Genomic DNA, 20,821 nt, shown 5'->3' on the forward strand with positions numbered 1-20,821 from the left:
GGGGGAGGGGAGATTTTGAAACTTGTGAAATCCACATTGATACCATTGGGCTGCAGGGTTCCCAAGCGGAATATGAGTTGCTGTTCCTGCAACCTTCGGGTGGCATCGTTGTGGCACTGCAGGAGGCCCAGGATGGACATGTCGTCTGAGGAATGGGAGGGGGAGTTGAAATGGTTCGCGACTGGGAGGTGCAGTTGTTTATTGCGAACCGAGCGTAGGTGTTCTGCAAAGCGGTCCCCGAGTCTCCGCTTGGTTTCCCCGATGTAGAGGAAGCCACACCGGGTACAGCGGATGCAGTATACCACATTGGCAGATGTGCAGGTGAACATCTGCTTGATGTGGAAAGTCTTCTTGGGGCCTGGGATGGGGGTGAGGGAGGAGGTATGGGGGCAGGTGTAGCACTTCCTGCGGTTGCAGGGAAAAGTGCTGGGTGTGGTGGAGCTGGAGGGAAGTGTGGAGCGGACAAGGGAGTCACGGAGAGAGTTGTCCCTCCGGAAAGCAGATAAGGGTGGGGAGGGAAAGATGTCTTTGGTGGTGGGGTCGGATTGCAAATGGCGGAAGTGTCGGAGGATGATGCGTTGGATCCGGAGGTTGGTGGGGTGGTACGTGAGGACAAGGGGGATTCTTTTTTGGTTCTTATTGCGTGGACGGGGTGTGAGGGATGAGGTGCGGGAGATGTGGGAGACACGGTTGAGGGTGTTCTCGACCACCGAGGGGGGGGAAGTTACGGTCCTTGAAAAACGAGGACAACTGAGATGTACGGGAGTGGAATGCCTCATTCTGGGAGCAGATGCGGCGGAGGCGAAGGAATTGAGAATAGGGGATAGCATTTTTGCAGGAAGGTGGGTGGGAGGAGGAGTATTCTAGGTAGCTGTGGGAGTCGGTGGGCTTGAAATGGATATCGGTTTCTACGTGGTTGCCCGATATGGAGACAGAGAGGGCTGTGGGAGTCGGTGGGCTTGAAATGCTCCCCTCCCCCTACCGCATCCCAAAACCAGTCCAGCTCGTCCCTGCCTCCCTGACCTGTTCTTCCTCCCACCTATCCCCTCCTCCCACCTCAAGCCGCACCTCCATCTCCTACCGACCAACCTCATCCCGCCCCCTTGACCTGTCCGTCCTCCCTGGACTGACCTATCCCCTTCCTAACTCCCTACCTACACTCACCTTTACTGGCTCCATCCCTGCCTCTTCGACCTGTTTGTTTCCTCTCCACCTATCCTCTCCTCTATCCCTCTTCTATCCGCCTCCCACTCTCTCCCTATTTATTTCGGAACCCCCTTCCCCTCCCCCTTTTCTAATGAAGGGTCTCGGCCCGAAACGTCAGCCTCTCTGCTCCTATGATGCTGCTTGGCCTGCTGTGTTCGTCCAGCCCTGCACCTTGTTGCCTCTTGCTCCTGTATGATTTAGGTGAAGTAGGTGTCTGAAACATGAAATGTGCAGATTAGATCATGTAAGATCACTTCTGAACTTTGGATTTGTTTGGGTAGCAAAGGTACCCTTCTGGAGAAGTAAGATGTCCCCTTACAAAAACAAATTTGCTGGAAAAGCTCAGCAGATCTGGCAGCATCTGTGAAGGAAAAAACAAAGTTAACATTTCAGGTCCGGTGACCCTTCCTCAGAACAGAAAGTTGCCATTTTGGAGAGGTAAGGCACTCTTGCTGAGGGGTCAGATGCCTTTTAGGATTGTCAAAACTGTTACCGTTGTGCATCCATGTTTATTAGTTATGCTTGTGTAGTTGCATAATGTTGAGATCTGAGAGTTGAAGTTAGGAAGTGAACTTTCAACAGCTGCTTGTTTTAAAGGAGGACAGAACCAAGGTAGTTTTTATGCGTCAGGAACTGGCCTGGAAAGTAATGAAACTTAATGACTGATCTAAGAAGACTGTAGAAAAATCAGCACTGAGTGATTGTTATGCTCAGAGTTTGCAGCTGGTTGGACGTTAATTTAGTGTTAACAAGCTAGACAGAGGGAATGTTGATTATGAAGGAAATAAAGGGACGGAACTGGGTTTTGACAGTAGCAAAGTGATTTTTTGGGAAGCTTCTGGACTGGTATCTCTGTTTTGCTCTGTCTAGTTTTTTACTCCAGTTGTCAAATTGCTGAATGTACTGAGAAAAGAATCCTATTCTGTAAGAAATAAGTAAATATTTCTGGAAGTCTGTTGAAATTGATTGCATTCACCAGTAACTTCAAAAATCAAGCAAGATATTCAGTTCTACACGCTCAAGGATTTCATGAAGTCCTGGTATCCATTGTTTGAAAGTGTTTTGTTGAACTGGCAAGTTAGCTCAGTTGGCAAGATGACTGCAGAGTGACACCAACAGTATAAGTTCATTTCCTGTACCAGCTGAGGTCACCATGAAGGTCCCACGTTCTCAACTCACCCCTTGCATGAGGCAGGGTATCCATTATTTGAAAGTGTTTTATTGAACTGTTCAATTGATGGGTGCGTATGATTTTAAATCTTTGTTGACTATGAATTCAATTGTTTGTTGCAATAACTGTTTGGCTCCATTAAAGTGAAGGAATTTTAATGTGGTAAATATTTCTTTAAGAATGAATGTTTTTCTCAACATAGCAAAGTCTCAAAGAATCATACAAGACAGAAGAGGCCTTTTGACCCATCAAGTCTGTACCACAAAATACTAAAACCAAAGAATGCAGATGCTGGGAATCAGAAACAAAATTGAAAATTGGAGTTTTCCCAGCAATTTCCAATTTTGCTACATCAATCTATGCAGTCTCACTTTACAGAATGAGGCTGTTGTCTTGAATATTATGATGCTTGGAAATGCTCATCAAGTACTTGTTAAAGGTTGTGAGGTAATCTCCCTCAACTACCCTCCCAGGCAGTGCACTCCAGACCCCCATCACTCTGTGTGAAAGCATTTTCCCATTTAAACCTCCAATTTTAAAATTATGTTCCCTTGTCAATGACCCTTTGACAAAGGGAAACAGCTTCTTTCGGTCTTTCTTGGACATGCCCCTCAATGTTTTACACCTCTGTTAGCTCTCCTTCAATGTTTTCTTTGGCGCAGAAAAGGATCTTAGCTTATCCAGCCTCTCTTCTGAAGTCCTCCACCCCAGGCAACATCCTGGTAAATCTCCTCTGCAACCACCTCAGTCCATTAACATTCTTCCAGTGGTGTGGACACTAGAACTGCACAAAGTTCTCCAGCTGTGGTCTTATTAAACTTCTGTACAACACCAACATAACCTCCTGCTGTTATAATCTATGCCACAACAGATAAAGGCAAGTGTCCCATATGCATTCTTCACTAACCTATAAACCTGCCTTGCCATCTGAAGGATTTGTGGACAAATACTCAAGATCCCTCTGTACCTTTTGAGCTTTCAACTGTCCTGCCATTTATTGAGTTTTCGCTTGATTTGTTCCTTTTTTCAAAGTATATCACCTCTCAATTATCAGGGTTAAATTCCATTTAACTAATCTGTTTATATATTACTGTAACTTAAGACTGCGTTCCTCACTGTCAACCATTCTGCCAAGCTTCCTATCTTCTGCCAACTAACTTAGAATCATAACATCCTGACATTATGGAAAGAGCCATTCGGCCCATTGAAACGGCACTGACCTTCCGAACAGCATCCCATCCAGACCCAGCCCTCCACACTGTCTCTGTAACCGTGCATTTACCATGGTTAATTTACCATGGTTAATTTACCATGGTTAATCCACCTAGTTTGCACATCCTTGGACACGATGGGCAATTTAGCATGGCCAAATCGCCTAACCTTCACGTCTTTGGACTTGGGAGGAAACCAAAGCACCTGGTGGAAACCTACACAGACACAGGGAAAGCTCCACACAGTCACCCAAAACTAGATTTGAACCAGGGTCCCAGGCACTGTGAGGCTGCAGTGCTAGCCACTGAGCCACCATGCCACCCTGTTACTTACTTAACCACGCCACCCTTCCCCCCCCGCCACCACCACCTCAAATGTTCTCATCTACATTCTACCACCACCCTCTTCTGTTGCTACTCAGCCAGTTTTGAAGCTAACTTGCCAAGTTACCCGAGATCCCATCTGCTTTTGCGTTTATCTGTCTCTCATGTAGGACCTTGTCAAAGTTTTGCTGAAATGCATATGAACTCATCAACTGTACTGTCCTCATTTACACATTTGGTCACGTCTTAAAAAATTTCAGCCAGATTTGTTAAGCGTGACCACCGTCTGACAAAGTCACTCTGACTATCCCTGATCAAGCCTTATTTCTCTAAACAGAGATTAATTCTGTCCTTTAGAATTTTCTCAAAGTTTCCTTTCCATGGTGTGAGATTTGAGTGCTCCCTGGTTTATCTTTACCACCCTTCTTGAAAGGTGGAAACGTTAGTTGTTCTCTATAGCCTTGTGGCAACTCCTCAGTGGCCAGAGACCAGTTAGAATTTTGGGCCAGAACCTCTGATTTCCTCCCTCATCTCCCACTGCAGCCTTGGATACAACTCATCTAGAACTGGTTATTTGTCCATTTTTAAACCTTTAAAACCTCCAATACTTCCTCACTCCCAATGTCACAATACTCAAGAACCTCACAGTCCCTCTTCCTGAATTGTGTACCTATATCCTCCACTTCCAGAGCGAAAACAGTTGTGAAGTTTTTGTTTGACTCTGTACCAATGTCCTCCACCTCCCTTTACTCCGGAATGAACCCTACTCCTTCCCTGGTTATTCTCTTCCCTTTGATGTAGAGTCAGAGTTATGCAGCATGAAAACAGACCCTTTAGCTCATGCTGACCATAATTGCAAGCTAAACTAGTCCCATCTGCCTGTACTTAGCCCATATCCCTCCAAATATTTCTTAGTCATGTACTTATCTAAATGTCTTTTAAACGTAGAAATAGTACTTGCATCTCCCACTTCTTCTGGAAATTCATTCCACATAGGAACCACCCTGTGTTTAAAATGGAACTCACCTCGTGTGTTTTTAAAATCTTTCTTCTGTCACGTTAAAAATATGCCCCTGACCTTGAAATGCCCCACCCTCGGGAAAAGACACCTGCCAGTAAAGTTACCTATACCCCCATGACCTTATAAACCTCTATAAGGTCACTCGTCAACCTTCTATTCTCCAGTGAAAACGTCCTAACCTATCCAGCTTCTCCCCATAACTCAAATCCTCCATTCCCAGCAACATCCTGGTAAATCTCTTTTGAACCCTCTCCAATTTAATAATAGGGCGCCCAGAACGGGATGCTGTACTCCTGAAAGGCCTGACCAATGTCCTGTCCAACCTCAACATAAGGTCCCAACTCCTCTACCCAGAGGTCTGAGCAATGAAGGCAAGCGTGCTGAACATCATCTTAACCACCATATCTGTTTGTGATGCAAACTTGAGAGAATTATGTACCTGAACCCCTAGGTCTCTGTTGTACAACACTACCCAGGCTGTATTTTTCATTGTACAAGTTCTGCTTTTGTTTGTTTCACCAAAATCCATTTTTCTCGCATTTATCCAAATTAAACTCCATCTGCCACTCTTCAGCCCGTTGACCCAATTGATCAAGATCTCTTTGAATTTTAGATAACCTTATTTACTGTCCATTATACTACTAATCCTACTGCCCATCCCTTCTGTATTCTCATCTAAATCACTTGTATAAAGGACAAACAGAAGATCCCTGTCCAACACTGCTGGTCCCAGACTTCCAGTCCGAAAAAGAACTCTCCACCATAATTCTGTCTCCTGCCAATAAGCCAATTTTTTATCCAATTGACAATCTCACTCTGAATCCTAGGATGGACTTGTAGGTTATCTTGGGATTCTTCCTAATCTTTCCTGCCAGTGTTTCTCATGTCCCCTCATAGTAGATCAAAGTGTTTTATTAAATTTCCTCCAGCACACTCTATGCTCCTCTTTGGCCTCCATTGTTTTGCTCCCTTTGTGCTTGATATATGCCCCTCCTTTCCTTTTTTTATCCAATCCTGGATGTTCTGAGACATCCAGGGTTCTTTGGACTAGTTGTTTCTATGCTTCACTCTAAAGGGAACATGTTGAGCCTGTACTCTCCCCAATTCCTTTTTGAACACCTCCCACTATTCTGCTGTTGATCTAGCTACAAGTAGCTGCTTCCAGGTATAATTTGGCCAGATCCTGCCGTACTTTAATAAAATTTGCCTTCCCCCAGTCTGAACTTTCTTTTTTTGCAGACTGTCTGTCTTTTTCCCTTTCCAACCAAACTTAAAACGTATAGTGTTGTGATCGCTGTCACTAGAACGCTTCACCACTGCCACTTTGAACACCTGTCCGGCTTAGTCAGAACTCGGTCCAGCACCACATTTTACCTGGTACGACCTTCTACATACTGACATAAAGAAGTCTCCTGAATACATTTCCAGAAGTCTGCCCTCTCTAACCCCTTTTGTACTATGATTATTCCAATTAATATTGAGAAAGTTGAAATCTCCTAACGTAATCACTCTATTATTTTGCACACCTTAGTGAATTGACTCCTCTTCAATTGCCCACTGAATGTTTGGAGGCCTGTAATACACTTTTGACATTGTGACTACCTCCTTTTTATTCCTAAGCTCTACCCAAAAAGCCTCATTTGGTGACCCCTCCAAAATATTGTCCTTCCTTACTGCAGTTACTCCTTTTGCACCCTAACCCTAATCCTCTCCTGTCCTGCCTGAAGATCCTGTACTTTGGAATGTTAAGTTTCCAATCTAGTCCTTCCCTCAACCATGTCTCTGGCAACAGCACATGTCAATCCTTGCCCATAACTCGTTTGTCTTATCCGTGATACTCTTAGCATTAAAGTAGAGGCCATCTATCTTCGCCTTTCTCCCTTGAGGCTCAACATGTCCGAACTCCCTTATCCAGATTCCTTTTGTAAGGTATGCTTGCCTCTGTTGAACTGACACACTGTCCTCTGCCCCTGCTGGACTAATTTAAACAGCAATAACAAACTCGTCCACAAGGATGTTGGTCCCATTCTGGTTGCGGAGCAGACCGTCAAGCTTGTAAAAGTCCTACCATGCCCAGAAATGCCCTGGAGTGATCCAAGAACCTAAAACCCTCCCTCCTGCACCAACTCTTGAGCCATGCAAGTAATCTGCTGTTTTCTTCTATTTCTAAAGCAAAAACGGAAATTGCTGAAAAAGCTCAGCAGGTCTGGCAGCATCTGTGCTGAGAAACCATGGTTAACCATGGCTACTATAAACCAGCTGACTCCCACAGTTACCTTGACCAAACATCCTCGCACCCTGCTTCCTGCAAAGACTCTATTTCATTCTCCCAGTTCCTCTGCCTCCGTCGCATCTGTTCTGATGATGCCAAAAAAAGAGTTTAAGGAAGGGTCACTCGATTTGAAATGTTAATCCTGATTTCTCTACCCAGATGGTGCCAGACATGCTGAGCTTTTCCTGCAATTTCTGTTTTTTTGTTTCTGATTTACAGCATCAGTTGTTCTTTTGGTTTTTATCTCCTCTTTCTGATGCTGATTGATGTTGAAATTGATGCTTTTTTTCAAGGATAACCAATGATTATGCTCTACAGGGATACCGAACAGATTGTGTGTTCTTTTTTGTCGGACAGGTGTACCGCTGGTTGGGAATCTGAGAACGAGGCTGCTTGCTCTTCATGTTCTGGAAGCAGTATTACCTGCCTGTGAATCAAGTGTAGATGATGATCAAATGACACAGGTAAATAAGAAGTTCATTTTTAGCAATAACTATATATGTGTTAATGTAGTGAAGGTTTGCAGTATTATTATTCAGAAACTTGGGTTGTGAATAGAACCATGTATTCCTTTATGTTTGATTTGTATTTCTATATTATGCATGTTGAGGATATTTTAGTTTCATTTTAAATTGAGTATGGAGTTCAGGTTGTCTGCAGTTTATTTGCATATTTTTAGATGAAGTTCGTTAACAAATCCTTGAGGTGAAATTTGAAATGTTTACTTTTAAAAGTATAGGACTGGAATGCGATATACTATGATGCAGTAAAAATGAGAAAGATGCAGTTTGCCTACAGAGAGAGAGAACAGTCCAGAAGTTCAGTCAATGTGAACGTTTCTTTCAGTGTGTTTGTGTGTGGGTTTCTTTCGAGGCGAAAAGACCTGTACCAGACAGCAGTGCAGTGTAGCAGTCTCCAGAATAGACAGGGTAGGAGAAAGAAGATCTGAGAAGCTCCAGAAACAGAAGGCTATAGAACAGGAGTTTAACAGAGTCTTGTAAAGATAAGTGAGCTATATCAGCCATTTGTTTAAGCGACATTAATGACAGAAACCAGCATCGAGTGAATGCAGATGTTTGCTGGAAAGAAAACAAATATAGCTATTCCAACTGAATAATGGGCTTTAAAGTGGAAGCAGGATGACCTGTCACTAACATTTGACCGAGTATTTATAGGATTGCTCAGTGAAAAAGGGTTGAATCTTTATTGCTGACATTTGTACTAAGATTCTCTCAAGCAATTCTTATAAAATGTAAAACAGCTTTTTTTTTCCAAATATGTGTGATAAATTTTGATGTTCTTTCATTAGAAATACTCGAGCAGCTACTTTGCGAATATGTTCAGTAACTGATTAGCAATCACAAAAATGAAACTTGGGATCTATCCAGCCAGGTTTCCAGCAGAAAAAACAAACAAATTTCTGGAAAAGCTCAGCAGGTCTGGCAGCATCTGTGGAGAGAAATCGGGGTTCCACTAGACACACATTGTCCCCCCTCCATTGTCAGCCTTCTGCAGGGACCATTCCCTCCAGGATTCCCTGGTTCATTCTTCCTTCACACCCAACAGCTCCCCCCGCAGCCACACAGCACCTTCCCCTGCAACAGCAGAAAGTGTAACACCTGTCTGTTTACTTCCTCCCTCTTCAGTATCCAAGGGCCCAAACACACCATCTGGGTGAAGCAGAGCTTTACCTGCGCTTCACACAATCTAGTCTACTGCATTTGCTGCTAACAATGTGATCCCCTTTACTTTGGGAAAATGAAGTGTAGATTGGGAGACCACTTCACAGAACACCTATGTTTTGCCTGCAAAAAAGACCCTGAGCTTCCAGTTGCCTGCGACTTCAATACACCACGCTGTTCTTTGGCTAACATCTCTGTCTTAGGGATAGTAGGAACTGCAGATGCTGGAGCATCTGAGATAACAAGGTGTAGAGCTGGATGAACACAGCAGGCCAAGCAGCATCAGAGGAGCAAGAAAGTTGACGTTTCGGGCCTAGACCCTCCTTCAGAAATGGGGGAGGGGAAGGGGGTTCTGAAATAAATAGGGAGAGAGGGGGAGGTGGATAGAAGATGGATAGAGGAGAAGATAGGTGGGGAGGAGACAGACAGGTCAAAGAGGCGGGGATGGAGCCAGTAAAGGTGAGTGTAGGCGGGGAGTGAGTGAGGGGATAGGTCAGCCCCAGGAACAGCACGTCATATTCCGCTTGGGAACCCTGCAGCCCAATGGTATCAATGTGGACTTCACAAGCTTCAAAATCTCCCCTCCCCCTACCGCATCCCAAAACCAGCTCAGCTTGTCCCCGCCTCCCTAACCTGTCCCCCCTCCTACCTATCCCCTCCTCCCACCTCAAGCCGCACCCCCATCTCGTACCTACGAGCTTCATCCTGCCCCCTGGACTGACCTATCCCCTCCCTAGCTCCCCACCTACACTCACCTTTACTGGCTCCATCCCTGCCTCTTTGGCCTGTCTGTCTCCTCGCCATCTATCTACTCCTGTATCCATCTTCTATCCACCTCCCCCTCTCTCTCTCTATTTATTTCAGAACCCCCTTCCTGTCCCCCATTTCTGAAGAAGGGTCTAGGCCTGAAATGTCAGCTTTCCTGCTCCTCTGATGCTGCTTGGCCTGCTGTGTTCATCCAGCTCTACACCTTGTTATCTCTGTCTTAGGCTTGTTGCAATACTGCAGCGAAGCTCAGTGTTAGCTGGAAAAACAGCACCTCATTTTCCACTTGGGGATCCTACAGCCTTCTGGGCTCAACATCGAGTTGAAAAACATTAGGGCTTGAGCTCTCCCATGTCCTTACCTCAACCACCACCCCCCCTCCAAACCCCAGGCCTTTCTTAATACATACTCTGCTTTTACCCACATCCCAATGTTAGTCACTAACAGTCCCCATTAATAGTTATTCACACTCCTAGCCAGATTGCTATCTACTGCTTTGTCTGCCCAACTGTTCTTCACTCTGTTTGGGCTGCATCTCCACCTGTTGTTTAACTCCTTACCCCCTTCCCCCCCGACCCTATCTTCTGCTTGTAAACTGACATTTTCCGAGCTAACATCGGTTCGGAGGAAAGGTCACTCAACCCGAAATGTCAATTAATTTCTCTCCTCAGATGCTGCCAGACCTGCTGAGCTTTTCCAGCAATTTCTGTTTTTGTTTCTGATTTACAACATCTCCAGTTCTTTCAGTTTTCATGACACTAAATACATCTGTTTACAAGTGACAACACTTCTAGTAATGAATGATCATAAACTCCCTTGTACTTTAAGCGGTCTGATTTAATGTCTTGTAATATATCAGTGCACAAGAATAGGAAACCCCATTCAGTCTGCTGGATGAGAGAAATTTCAGCCAGTGTTTGCTGTCAATGTGTTCTGTCTAGTTTATTTTACGTTTCTAGGTTGTGGAACATCTTTTCTTGCTCATCTCTGATTGCATGTGGGAGGCACCAATTGCTCAGGCAAAACATATGATTCAAGCAAAGGAGAAAGAGCAAGAAATTAAATTGCAGGTACCGTGTTGTGTGCATTATTTGAAGGAAAATGTGGTCCTTTCCTTTTAGGCTAACAAATTAAAGGATAGCATAAACTGAGACTAAAGTTCAAAATGAGAATAAATTCAAAGATAATTAGGGGAGCATTAATCAAGTAATTACGGGGAACAGACAAAGAATGGAAAGAGGCGAAATGGTTAGCTCATGCAAGAGAGCCAAGGCTGAACGACTGATCATTACAATACATGGCTAAGATTATACACTTGTGAATCAGAGCAAGTTAGAGGCTATTGTGAATTTGGAAAATGCACTAAAAGATTTAATGCTAGTTAGGTAATGCCAAGTATTTGAAGTACTGCCTGGTCCACAACAGATATACATTCCTCTGAGGCACATGGACCCAACAGGAAAAATGAATCATCTGTGGCTATGTTATGGACCAAATCAAATTCCCTTCAAATTATATCAAGGAGATAGCCTTGAACCTAACTTTTATCTCATTTAAAGGCAAGTGTAAGGTGCTGTGTCCCAGATGTGATTTGATTAGTCATGCTACTATGCTTTAAGTAAAACGATTTTATTCTTATACTCGGTTAAACTACAAACAGCAGAAAGAAGAATTGGTATAACTTTAACTCTATTTGGTAAACTTTAATAGTTAAATAATCTAAGAATAGTCAATTATTTAACTATTAAACAGTAATTGTTCCAATATAGTAACATCAAATAATCACATCCTTGGCAAAGGCAAATTCAGTAAAATTGATTGTCTCACATGCAAAGCTTCTCCAGTCCAGGAGAAAAGAGCACAAAGAGAAAATTCTTGGAGAGAGAGAGAACCCCAGCCTTATTCTGTAGCTGAAAAAGATGAAACAGTTTCCCCAACCAACCTCAAAACCCAAATAACTGAAAGCTAAACTAAAATCCTGGTTCTTCAGGAGTCTGACTCCACCCACTCGTGTTGCATCTATTGTTCTAACTTTAAAAAAACGTCCAGCTTCGCAAGCTGTTTACTGTATTAGCTTGGAAGAGACGACTCGTCACATCTGTCTCAAAACCTTTCTTCAAAAAAAGACCAGGACAAAATACACCTCTTAAGGCCATAAAAGGTTCTTTGCACAAAAGTTGAGGAGACTATGAGAAGGATCAGAGTGAAGAAAGTGGGAGATTGTTCTTGACTCTTTTTTTACTGCTAAGCCAGACTTCCATAGGCCTGCGAAGTTCGGTTTCCTGCCATTCAATCCAAATTGTTATGACTTGAGTGCTTCTTGACATCACTGTGCTCATCTCGTCCCATACAGCCACAGTTAACTGGAAGTCAACACACTTGAGGTGGGTTGGAGTCATGTTGCCCATTTAAGGATTTAACTGTTGCCCTTCTGCTGTCTGTCCTACACATTGGTATGGCTTGAATTATGCAAAACTGTTAGAATCCTTATGGTGTGGAATGAGCCCATTCAGTCCATCATGTCCACACCAACCTTCTGAAGAGCAGTCTACCCAGACCTGTCTCTGTACTCTATCCCTGTAACCCAGCATTTCCCATGGCTAGTCCACCTAACTATGGGCAATTTAGCAAGGCCAGTCCACCTACTCTGCACGTCCTTGGACTTTTCCTTTTTTTTTAAAAAATTGTATGTTGAAGTTCTGTTGGATGTGTAAGTATAATTCACTTTGGAAAACGTGTTTTATTATTTCTTTTTGCAACTAAACTAGAAGCAGGGTGAAGTCGAGGAAGAAGATGAAAATCTTCCTATCCAGGAAGTATCATTTGATCCTGAGAAAACCCAGTGTTGTGTGGTGGAGAGTGGGCAAGTTCTGACTCATGGTAGTGGTGGCAAGGGCTATGGTTTAGCATCAACTGGAATTGCTTCTGGATGTTATCAGTGGAAGGTATATTAAAAATTAAATGCAAAATATTTAAAATATCTTAATAAAGATCAATGACTTTGAATCAAGTCCCCATTTTAAAGTGATCCAGTTTGACATTGTCTTTTTCTTCTGTATATTTGAAGAATATCATACAAGTACTTTTAAAATTTGTTTTCTAGTTCTATATAGTAAAAGAAAATAGAGGTAATGAAGGTACCTGTGTGGGAGTATCTCGCTGGCCTGTGCATGATTTCAACCATCGGACTACCTCAGACATGTGGCTGTACAGGGCTTACAGTGGTAATCTGTACCACAATGGGGAGCAGACACTCACCCTCTTCAGCTTTACACAAGGAGACTACATAACATGTGTGTTGGATATGGAGGCCAGGACCATCTCATTTGGGAAAAATGGAGAGGTGAACTAATCTAAATATTCTGTTTGTAAACCCCATTCTATCAAACCAGTTCAAAGTAGAAACTCTGCAATATCCACAATATGCCAAGGTGGATGTCTTTGATTTAAAAAAAGGCTATCAGGTTACGTAGGTCTTCTTAGCCTGTTGTAATTGATACATCATATATACTTCATCAAGTATACATCAGTTGGTTCATTTCTAGGATTTCATTTTTTTGCAGGTGCTTATTCAGGAAAATTAAAAACTCTTCTTACACAAAAGGAGCTCAGTTTAAACTTGAGAAATGCAGGACATTCCTTATTACCTGTTCTGGCTGAATGAAAGTCTTATTTTTAATGATGTGCGTCGATAATAGAGCAGATGAAATGTGTTTATGTTGAAGGGTTAGCATTAAGACAAGTCCTTGGTTATCCCTCAGTTCTGAGTGTTAATGCATTCCTGGGCTTTCTTAGTTCCCTTGGCAATGAATGACCAATTAACACGAACATTTATTTTCAAGTGTAATATTTTTAAAGATAAAGACTGTTGAGTTGAGAATTAGGATGTAAACAAAGAACAAGGACTGAGTTTTCTAGGACTGTTATGAACCACCTGGGGGAGGCCATAAACCAACATAATTAATTTTACTCAAATAACAAGGTGTAGACCTGGATGAACACAGCAGGCCAAGCAGCATCATAGGAGCAGAAAGGCTGAAGTTTCGGGCCTAGACCCTTCATCAGAAATGGGGGAGGGGAAGGGTGTTCTGAAATAAATAGGGAGGGGGGGGGGAGGTGGATAGAAGATGCAGTTCCTACTATCTCTAATTAATTTTACTGAATGATTATCAATAAGATTTCACTGTTCATAGGTTTTACTGTAACTTTAATTATATATTGCAAATTACATATTGATACAGCAAAGAGAAGTCTTTCCTCAATATATTGACATCACTCCTCACACAAAGTGGCACTTTCTGTTTACACAGTTCTAAAACATGCTGTTCTTTATTCATGCAGAGTAGGTCAGGAGTCTGTCTGACAACAGTTAGCACCTTTGACTTTCATACATATGATTATCATCAGAAAGGCGTACTTCTACAAATCATCTCACCCTCAGGTCATGACTGTGTTGATGATGTATCTTAATAGAGTTGCTTTTAAACTGCCTAACCAATAATGCCCTGGTTCAAGGTTTAGCCTTGAAAAAGCAGCTCTTTGGCATCTCAGTGCTATTCATATAACTTAGCACATTTTAGAACTTTTTTAGTCAGCTCAGACATTGCCTCCAAAATTGTCTCCTTTCTGGCTAAGCAGAAACCTGATCTCACTCTTCTCCCCAAGAATTGTCAAGGTCTCTCTTTCTGTTCTGTATGTTTTCTCTTTGTGCCCACCCCTGTGTCTTAGGCTCCAGCACCTCTGCTTTTAGCTCTCCTTTGTCTTTGTAGTTTTCTGTGATGTGACTTCTGGTTTTCACTAACTACTTGGTACAGTTTCAAGGTTGAGGGTCACCAGATCTCAGACCAATATTTATTCTCCAAGAAAATTGCAGTTGATCCCTTTGCTATTGATATAGATTCTTGACATTGTTTTCATGCATTCTTGTAAACAATTAGATTCCACAGGTATTTTACAGAAATTATAAATTTTCTTACTGTGCTACTTCTGGGTCAAAGTTCATCACACAGCCCAATTCTTTGAGTACACTTATGAAGACAGGACGAAGGTAAACCAATAGGCCCTTCAAGCCTGTCCCACCATTCAATAAGATCATGGCTGAACTGATTTTAACCTCAACTCTACATTCTTGTTATCTCCAATAACGTTTCATCCTCTTGATAATCAAGAATCTATCTATCTATCTCTGCCTTAAAAATATTTAAAGAATCTGCATCCACTACCTTTTTAAGGAAGGGAATTTCAAAGGCTGACAAAAATGTTTCTCATCTCCATTTTAAATAGGAACCCCTTATTTTTATACTATGACTCCTAGAAGTAGAGACTTCCTTTCAATATTCATCCAGTCAAGTTCCCTCTGGATTTATATAAATTAAAGTCAATCACCTCCGACTTTTCTAAACTCCAGAAGATATAGGCCTAGCCTGTGTAGCCTTCCTCATAAAGCAATCCACTCATTCCAGCTATTAGTCTAGTAGACCTTCTTTGAACTGCTTCCAACAAATTAACATCCTTCTGTAAATACGGTGACCAGTACTCTACACAGCACTCTATTCTGCAGTGTCCCTAATTCTATGTAACTTAAGCATAACCTCCCTGCTCTTGCATTCAGTTCCTCTTGCAACAAACAATAACATTCTATTGATGTTAAATGAGATAACAAGGTGTAGAGCTGGATGAACACAGCAGGCCAAGCAGCAGCAGAGGAGCAGGAAGGCTGACGTTTCGGGCCTAAACTCCTCTTCATTTCTGAAGAAGGGTCTAGGCCTGAAACGTCAGCCTTCCTGCTCCTCTGATGCTGCTTCGCCTGCTGTGTTCATCCAGCACTACACCTTGTTATCTCATTTAACATCAATAGAATGGTACCTACTATCTCTGAAACAATTCTATTGTTTTTCTGGTTACTTGCTGTACTAGCTCTGTGATTTATGCACTAGGACACCCTGATCCTTCTGTATCTTGGAGCTCTACAACTTCTCACCATTTAGCTAATGTGTTCTTTTCTTACTGCCAAGATGGACAATTTCACACTTGCCCATATTGTACTCCATTTGCTAGATCTTTGCTCACTTGCTTAACCTGTCTCTTCCTTTTTGTAGGCTCTTTATTTCCTCTTCACAGCTCACTTTCTGTCGTATCTTTGTGTCATCAGCAAATTTAGCTACCATGCTATGATCTCTTCATCCACGTCATTTACCTAAATGGTAAAGAGTTGAAGTCCCAACACTAAACATTATGATTTATTGCTCATGACATCCTGCCTGCCTGAAAAATATCCACTTATTCCTACTCTCTTCTTCCTGTTAGCAAGTTAATCTTTTATCCATGCCCATATGTTACTCCGACACCTCCTACTCTCTTCTTCCTGTTAGCAAGTTAATCTTTTATCCATGCCCATATGTTACTCTGACACCTCCTACTCTCTTCTTCCTGTTAGCAAGTTAATCTTTTATCCATGCCCATATGTTACTCCGACACCATGAGCTTTTATTTTCTGTGATAACCTTCGATGTGGCACCTTATAAATGCCTTCTGAAAATCAAAATGCAACATATCCACTGGTTCCCTTTTATCTACGGTGCAAGTTATTTCTTCAAAGAGCTCCAATAAACTAATTGAGCTTGATTTCCCTCTGACAAACCATATTGGCTCTATCTGAATATCTTGAACTTATCTAAGTGCCCTATGATGATATTATAATAGCTTATAACATTTTCCCAATCTCAGATGTTGAAGTAACTGACCTGTAGGTTCTTGATTTCTGCTTAACTCCTTTTCCAACAATGGTGTTACGGTAGCTATTATCCAAACTAAAGGAGCCTTACCTGAATCTAGTGCTGCTTCCTGAAATGTTTGAATATTTAATATCGGAAGTAGTTTTCAGGTAGTATTTCTGCTAAACTATTGCCTCAGCAAACGTCGGTATTCCTGTTTTGATGTATGGTCGTCTGTGTGTAGCTCATTGGAAATTACTTGTGAAAATGTATCTTCAGTCGTAGAAAGAGGGAGGGGGGTCTCAAAGTCATCCGTTAGTAGGGACTGCTGTCGTAGATGCAAAATACATTAAAATATATTTTTGGTCATCTTTTCCTTCTAGGAGCCTAAACTAGCTTTTGAAGATGTGGATGCAACTGAATTATATCCATGTGTAATGTTCTATAGCAGCAATCCTGGTGAAAAGGTAAACAGTTTTTCTCATTGAGCAATCTCACTGAGAGCTTAATGTTAGAGCATAGACTTTTTTTTTAGAATGATGTGTGCATTATATGATGAAAGCATGTCATAATTCATACTGGTTTTATATGGGGTGCTGGTAGGAACCCCAAAATAATTTTGTAGATTCTCTCAGCGGCAAGGAATGTCTTAGTTGAATCCAATTGATGCTGGACAGGTATGGGTCAACAGAATGTAAAATGGGACAGGTTATAAAATGTTGTCCATGCATAACCCTCCCTATTCTCATCATGGTTCTTATCATCAACAGAAACCTGTACTGGGATAGCGCCTTTAAAATATTTCAAGTCATTTCATAAGAGAGTTACTGGACGATATTTTGCCACTTGACCACATGAGCTATTAAGATTGGTAACTAAAAGCTAGGTCCAAAAATTAATTATGACGAACAATTTAAAGGAGAACTTGTGTGGCAGAGGGGTTTAATGAGACCTAGATAAATGAAGGCGCAGCTATTGCTGTACCTGGAAATCAGGGGTATCCTGATAGTTATCTGTGGTGAATCCAGGCAAGTTATGTTTGGACTTACTATTGGACATAATTATGGAAAATGTTGGAAATACTCAGCAGATCTGGCAGAATGGAGACAGTAAGCACTACCAATGCTGGAAGCTAGAGTCAATAAATGTGGAGCTGGAAAAGTTTTCCTGCTCCTTGGATGCTGTCTTGACTGGCTGTGCTTTTCAAGCTCCAGATCTGGTAGAATTCCTGATCAGTAATTGATGTGTTCTGACTGAATGGATTAGCTCATAATAGGTCTGATTGTCCAGACAGAGAAAGAAAAGATCACTGATGCCCTCTGCCTCCACTTCTGATGGCTTGTTGACTCTCACCACACCGCCCTCCTTCCAACAGCATGACTCTGTCATTGCACTTTCCCATGGCTCAATACTCTCATCTCCACTGAGAGCCCATCTCTCACCCCAGCCATCAAAACCCCCTCCCCATGCCTTAGGTAATTTGACTCTCACTTCTTCATTCCAGTGCCTATCCTGCCTACTCATCACCACGGCACCAGACCTTGGGCTAAGTGAGACCACTTAACACTGCACTGCTGTCTACTGTTCCAATCACAAAATGGTTCTCTTCTGCATTTCCTCCAATTAGTGAATCTATGAGCAGGAATTATAGCTGGATTAGTTCTCGTTGGGTTTAGTTAACTGTTTGCCTGTGGAGTCGATACCATCAAAACAGCAATAGTTGTATTGTAGTGGATGCGATTCTGGAATCTCTACCTCCCTAGTATTTCACTATCAAACAGACTTAACACTCAAACTTTACTTTCAAAGGTGTTCTCTGTGTTTTTCATCTTGTTAATTGGTTGGTTCTAATTGCTATTTTACATGAGAATTTCATGTGATGAACCATAGCTGTTGTGATGATTCCTTTCTGTAAGCTTTTATTTTAAAGCTGCAGAAACGAGGATTTTGTGAGAATATAACTTTGATGGCATACTCAGTTAAAAGATTGTTACGTTTGGGCTTTTCAAAATATTAATACATGCATTTCTGCCTTTAAAAAAGGAGGACTAGTTGCAGAACTTTCAGTCAACCACATAGGACACTTTGAAGGCAGCCAGCCAGGAGATTGAAAAGTTGTGTGTACATATATGCGTGTGAGTGAGAAATAGAATTAGACGATATGTTTGGTTCTGCTGTTTTTAATTGTGCTGCTGGAAAAGTAACTGAACTTGAGTTTTGCTTGGAAGTTCCAAGGGCAGTTGGCTTTCTCTCTGAGAATTCAGGAAGAGGTTTTGGGAAGTTAGTAGGTAACTAAATGTTAGAGTCAAATCTACAGAAAAGTATTGAGAACTGTAGGGTTTGGGGCTTAGAAGATGTATACTGATATACTTCAGTGGAGCCGAGAGCAGAGAGATTAAAATGTTAACAAGGATTTGCTTGATGCAGTTGAGTGAGATTAGAATTTAGAAAAGAAATATCCATGAGTAGTTCTAGCTTGGTGAAACTAGCTGTTATTGGAAGCTGTACCTGAGAGTAAATACTGGAGTGAAAATTCTGGAGTCCATCTGATCATAGGCCCAGCAAACGAGGATGATGACCAGAAATGCAGCAATCATTGAGGCAGTCCATGACAGAAGCTTTTGAGAGGGAGTTTCAAGGCCGGATTGGCAGAAGTGAATAGTTGATATCCTCTGCGAATGTTAAGGTGGTTTGATGAACTACTGTATTATTAATGCCTGTGGAGAGTTTTTGAGAAATCTCCTAGGATCTGTATTGATTGCATTCGCTGTTTCAAGTATGCTATGGGGTGCTAGATTGCAATCTGTTATCCATCTTTACCATATTTTAATTCTGTGTTACAATATATCTTGTAAATGCATTGTAGATTATATTACTGTTCTAATTTTGTGCAGTAAAGTTTAGTGCTGTTTATTCAAAACCATTGCATCTTGTAACTGTGCTCCCTTAGTGAACCCACTGAATCTCACACTTAGTCACTTTCTTTAAAGTGAAATAGCTCCATAATCAGCTTGACGCATAAATTTGGTCGTCTGCAGAAGAGATATTAAATTATTAGTAACAACATGATAAGTAGAAAGGTCCACTGAATAGGCACTTATGCACTGCATGCTGGACTTATGTAGGTACGCAAGAAATTGGTATTGGAACTTGTTCTTGTTTAACAATCAAATAAAATGGAGAAACTATGGGTTGCAGTAATTCAAAAAAAAATTTGGCCACCTTTTAATTAACAATATGCTATCCTGTTTGAATCTGATGATTGCTTTTGCTTCCAGGTTAAAATCTGTGAAATGCAGATGCGGGGCACACCAAGGGATCTATTACCTGGTGATCCTATCTGCAGTCCTGTAGCCACTGTCCTGGCAGAGGCCACTATTCAACTCATCCGTATTCTGCATCGTACAGATAAATGGACCCACTGTATAAACAAAAATATGATGGATCGTTTGCAGAAAGTCAAATCTTGCTTAAAAGAAGTCAGCCAGAAATTAAAAAAGAGTCGCTCTGTGCAAAGCAGAGATGAACATGAAATGAAAGAAGAGAGCAAGGAGGAAGAAAAAGGAAAATATAGCAAGCATGGTTTGGCAGAGCTCTCAGAAATCCAGCTGCGGACCCTGTGCACTGAGGTGTGGCCTGTGCTTGCAGTAATTGGTGGTGTCGATACAGGTCTTCGAGTTGGAGGGAGGTGCGTTCACAAACAGACAGGGAGGCATGCTACTCTGTTAGGTGTACTCAAAGAAGGGAGCACTTCAGCAAAAGTACAATGGGACGATGCTGAAATAACAATAAGGTAGGTGCGATATTAGCCTTTAGTGGAACTAACTGGTTTTGTTTACAAGTACTTATAATGCATGTGGCCATGCCTCTTTTTATTAATTGTGCTTGTGTTGAAATTATATCCTTTTTTTGTGTCGTCCACCATATTTATAGTGGATATTGCTTTATGACACTTCAGATTGTATCTGTAGTGTATGATAGAAAGGTGTTAGGAAATTCCATGCTTTTGAATAACTAAGATTTCGATAATTTAGTTTATGCATGTAGATCTGTAAATGCATTACATATAAATACATTATCATATTCATGGAACTCATGCTCCCTATCACTAGTCACATTCAAAGCAAGTGCACGTTTTTGAGGCCTTATTGTCCTTAGGACAGCATAATGGCTCGTTGGTTAGCATTGCTGCCTCACAGAGCCAGGTTCGATTCCACCCTCAGCCTGTGGCCACATGGGTTTCCTATGGGTGATCTGGTTTCCTCCCATGGTCCAAAGATGTGCAGGTCAGGTGGATTGGTCATGCTAATTTTCCCATAGTATCCAGAGATACGTAGGCTAGCCATGGGAAATACAGGGGTAAAAGGGATAGGGTAGGAGGATGGATCATCGTGGGCTTGATGGGCTAACTGGAGAATGTGTTTTTTTTTTTAATATGTTCATGGGCTGTGTGTGT

The 20,821-nt window shown here is 41.9% G+C and overlaps 1 protein-coding gene across 1 annotated transcript in view; it reads left to right on the plus strand.

The window, feature by feature from the left end:
• The window catches only part of herc1 (HECT and RLD domain containing E3 ubiquitin protein ligase family member 1), a 333,814-nt gene that overhangs the window by 130,993 nt on the left and 182,000 nt on the right, over positions 1 to 20,821 (plus strand). Inside the window, exons 32-37 of the mRNA XM_048617017.1 lie at positions 7,563 to 7,669; positions 10,612 to 10,722; positions 12,421 to 12,597; positions 12,756 to 12,995; positions 16,749 to 16,832; positions 19,644 to 20,158. Coding sequence (XP_048472974.1) covers positions 7,563 to 7,669; positions 10,612 to 10,722; positions 12,421 to 12,597; positions 12,756 to 12,995; positions 16,749 to 16,832; positions 19,644 to 20,158 — 1,234 coding nt within the window. The remainder of the gene's footprint in view (positions 1 to 7,562; positions 7,670 to 10,611; positions 10,723 to 12,420; positions 12,598 to 12,755; positions 12,996 to 16,748; positions 16,833 to 19,643; positions 20,159 to 20,821) is intronic.

Source organism: Rhincodon typus, chromosome 36 (assembly GCF_021869965.1).
Source record: "Rhincodon typus isolate 14 chromosome 36, sRhiTyp1.1, whole genome shotgun sequence".
Taxonomy (NCBI): Eukaryota; Metazoa; Chordata; class Chondrichthyes; order Orectolobiformes; family Rhincodontidae; genus Rhincodon; species Rhincodon typus.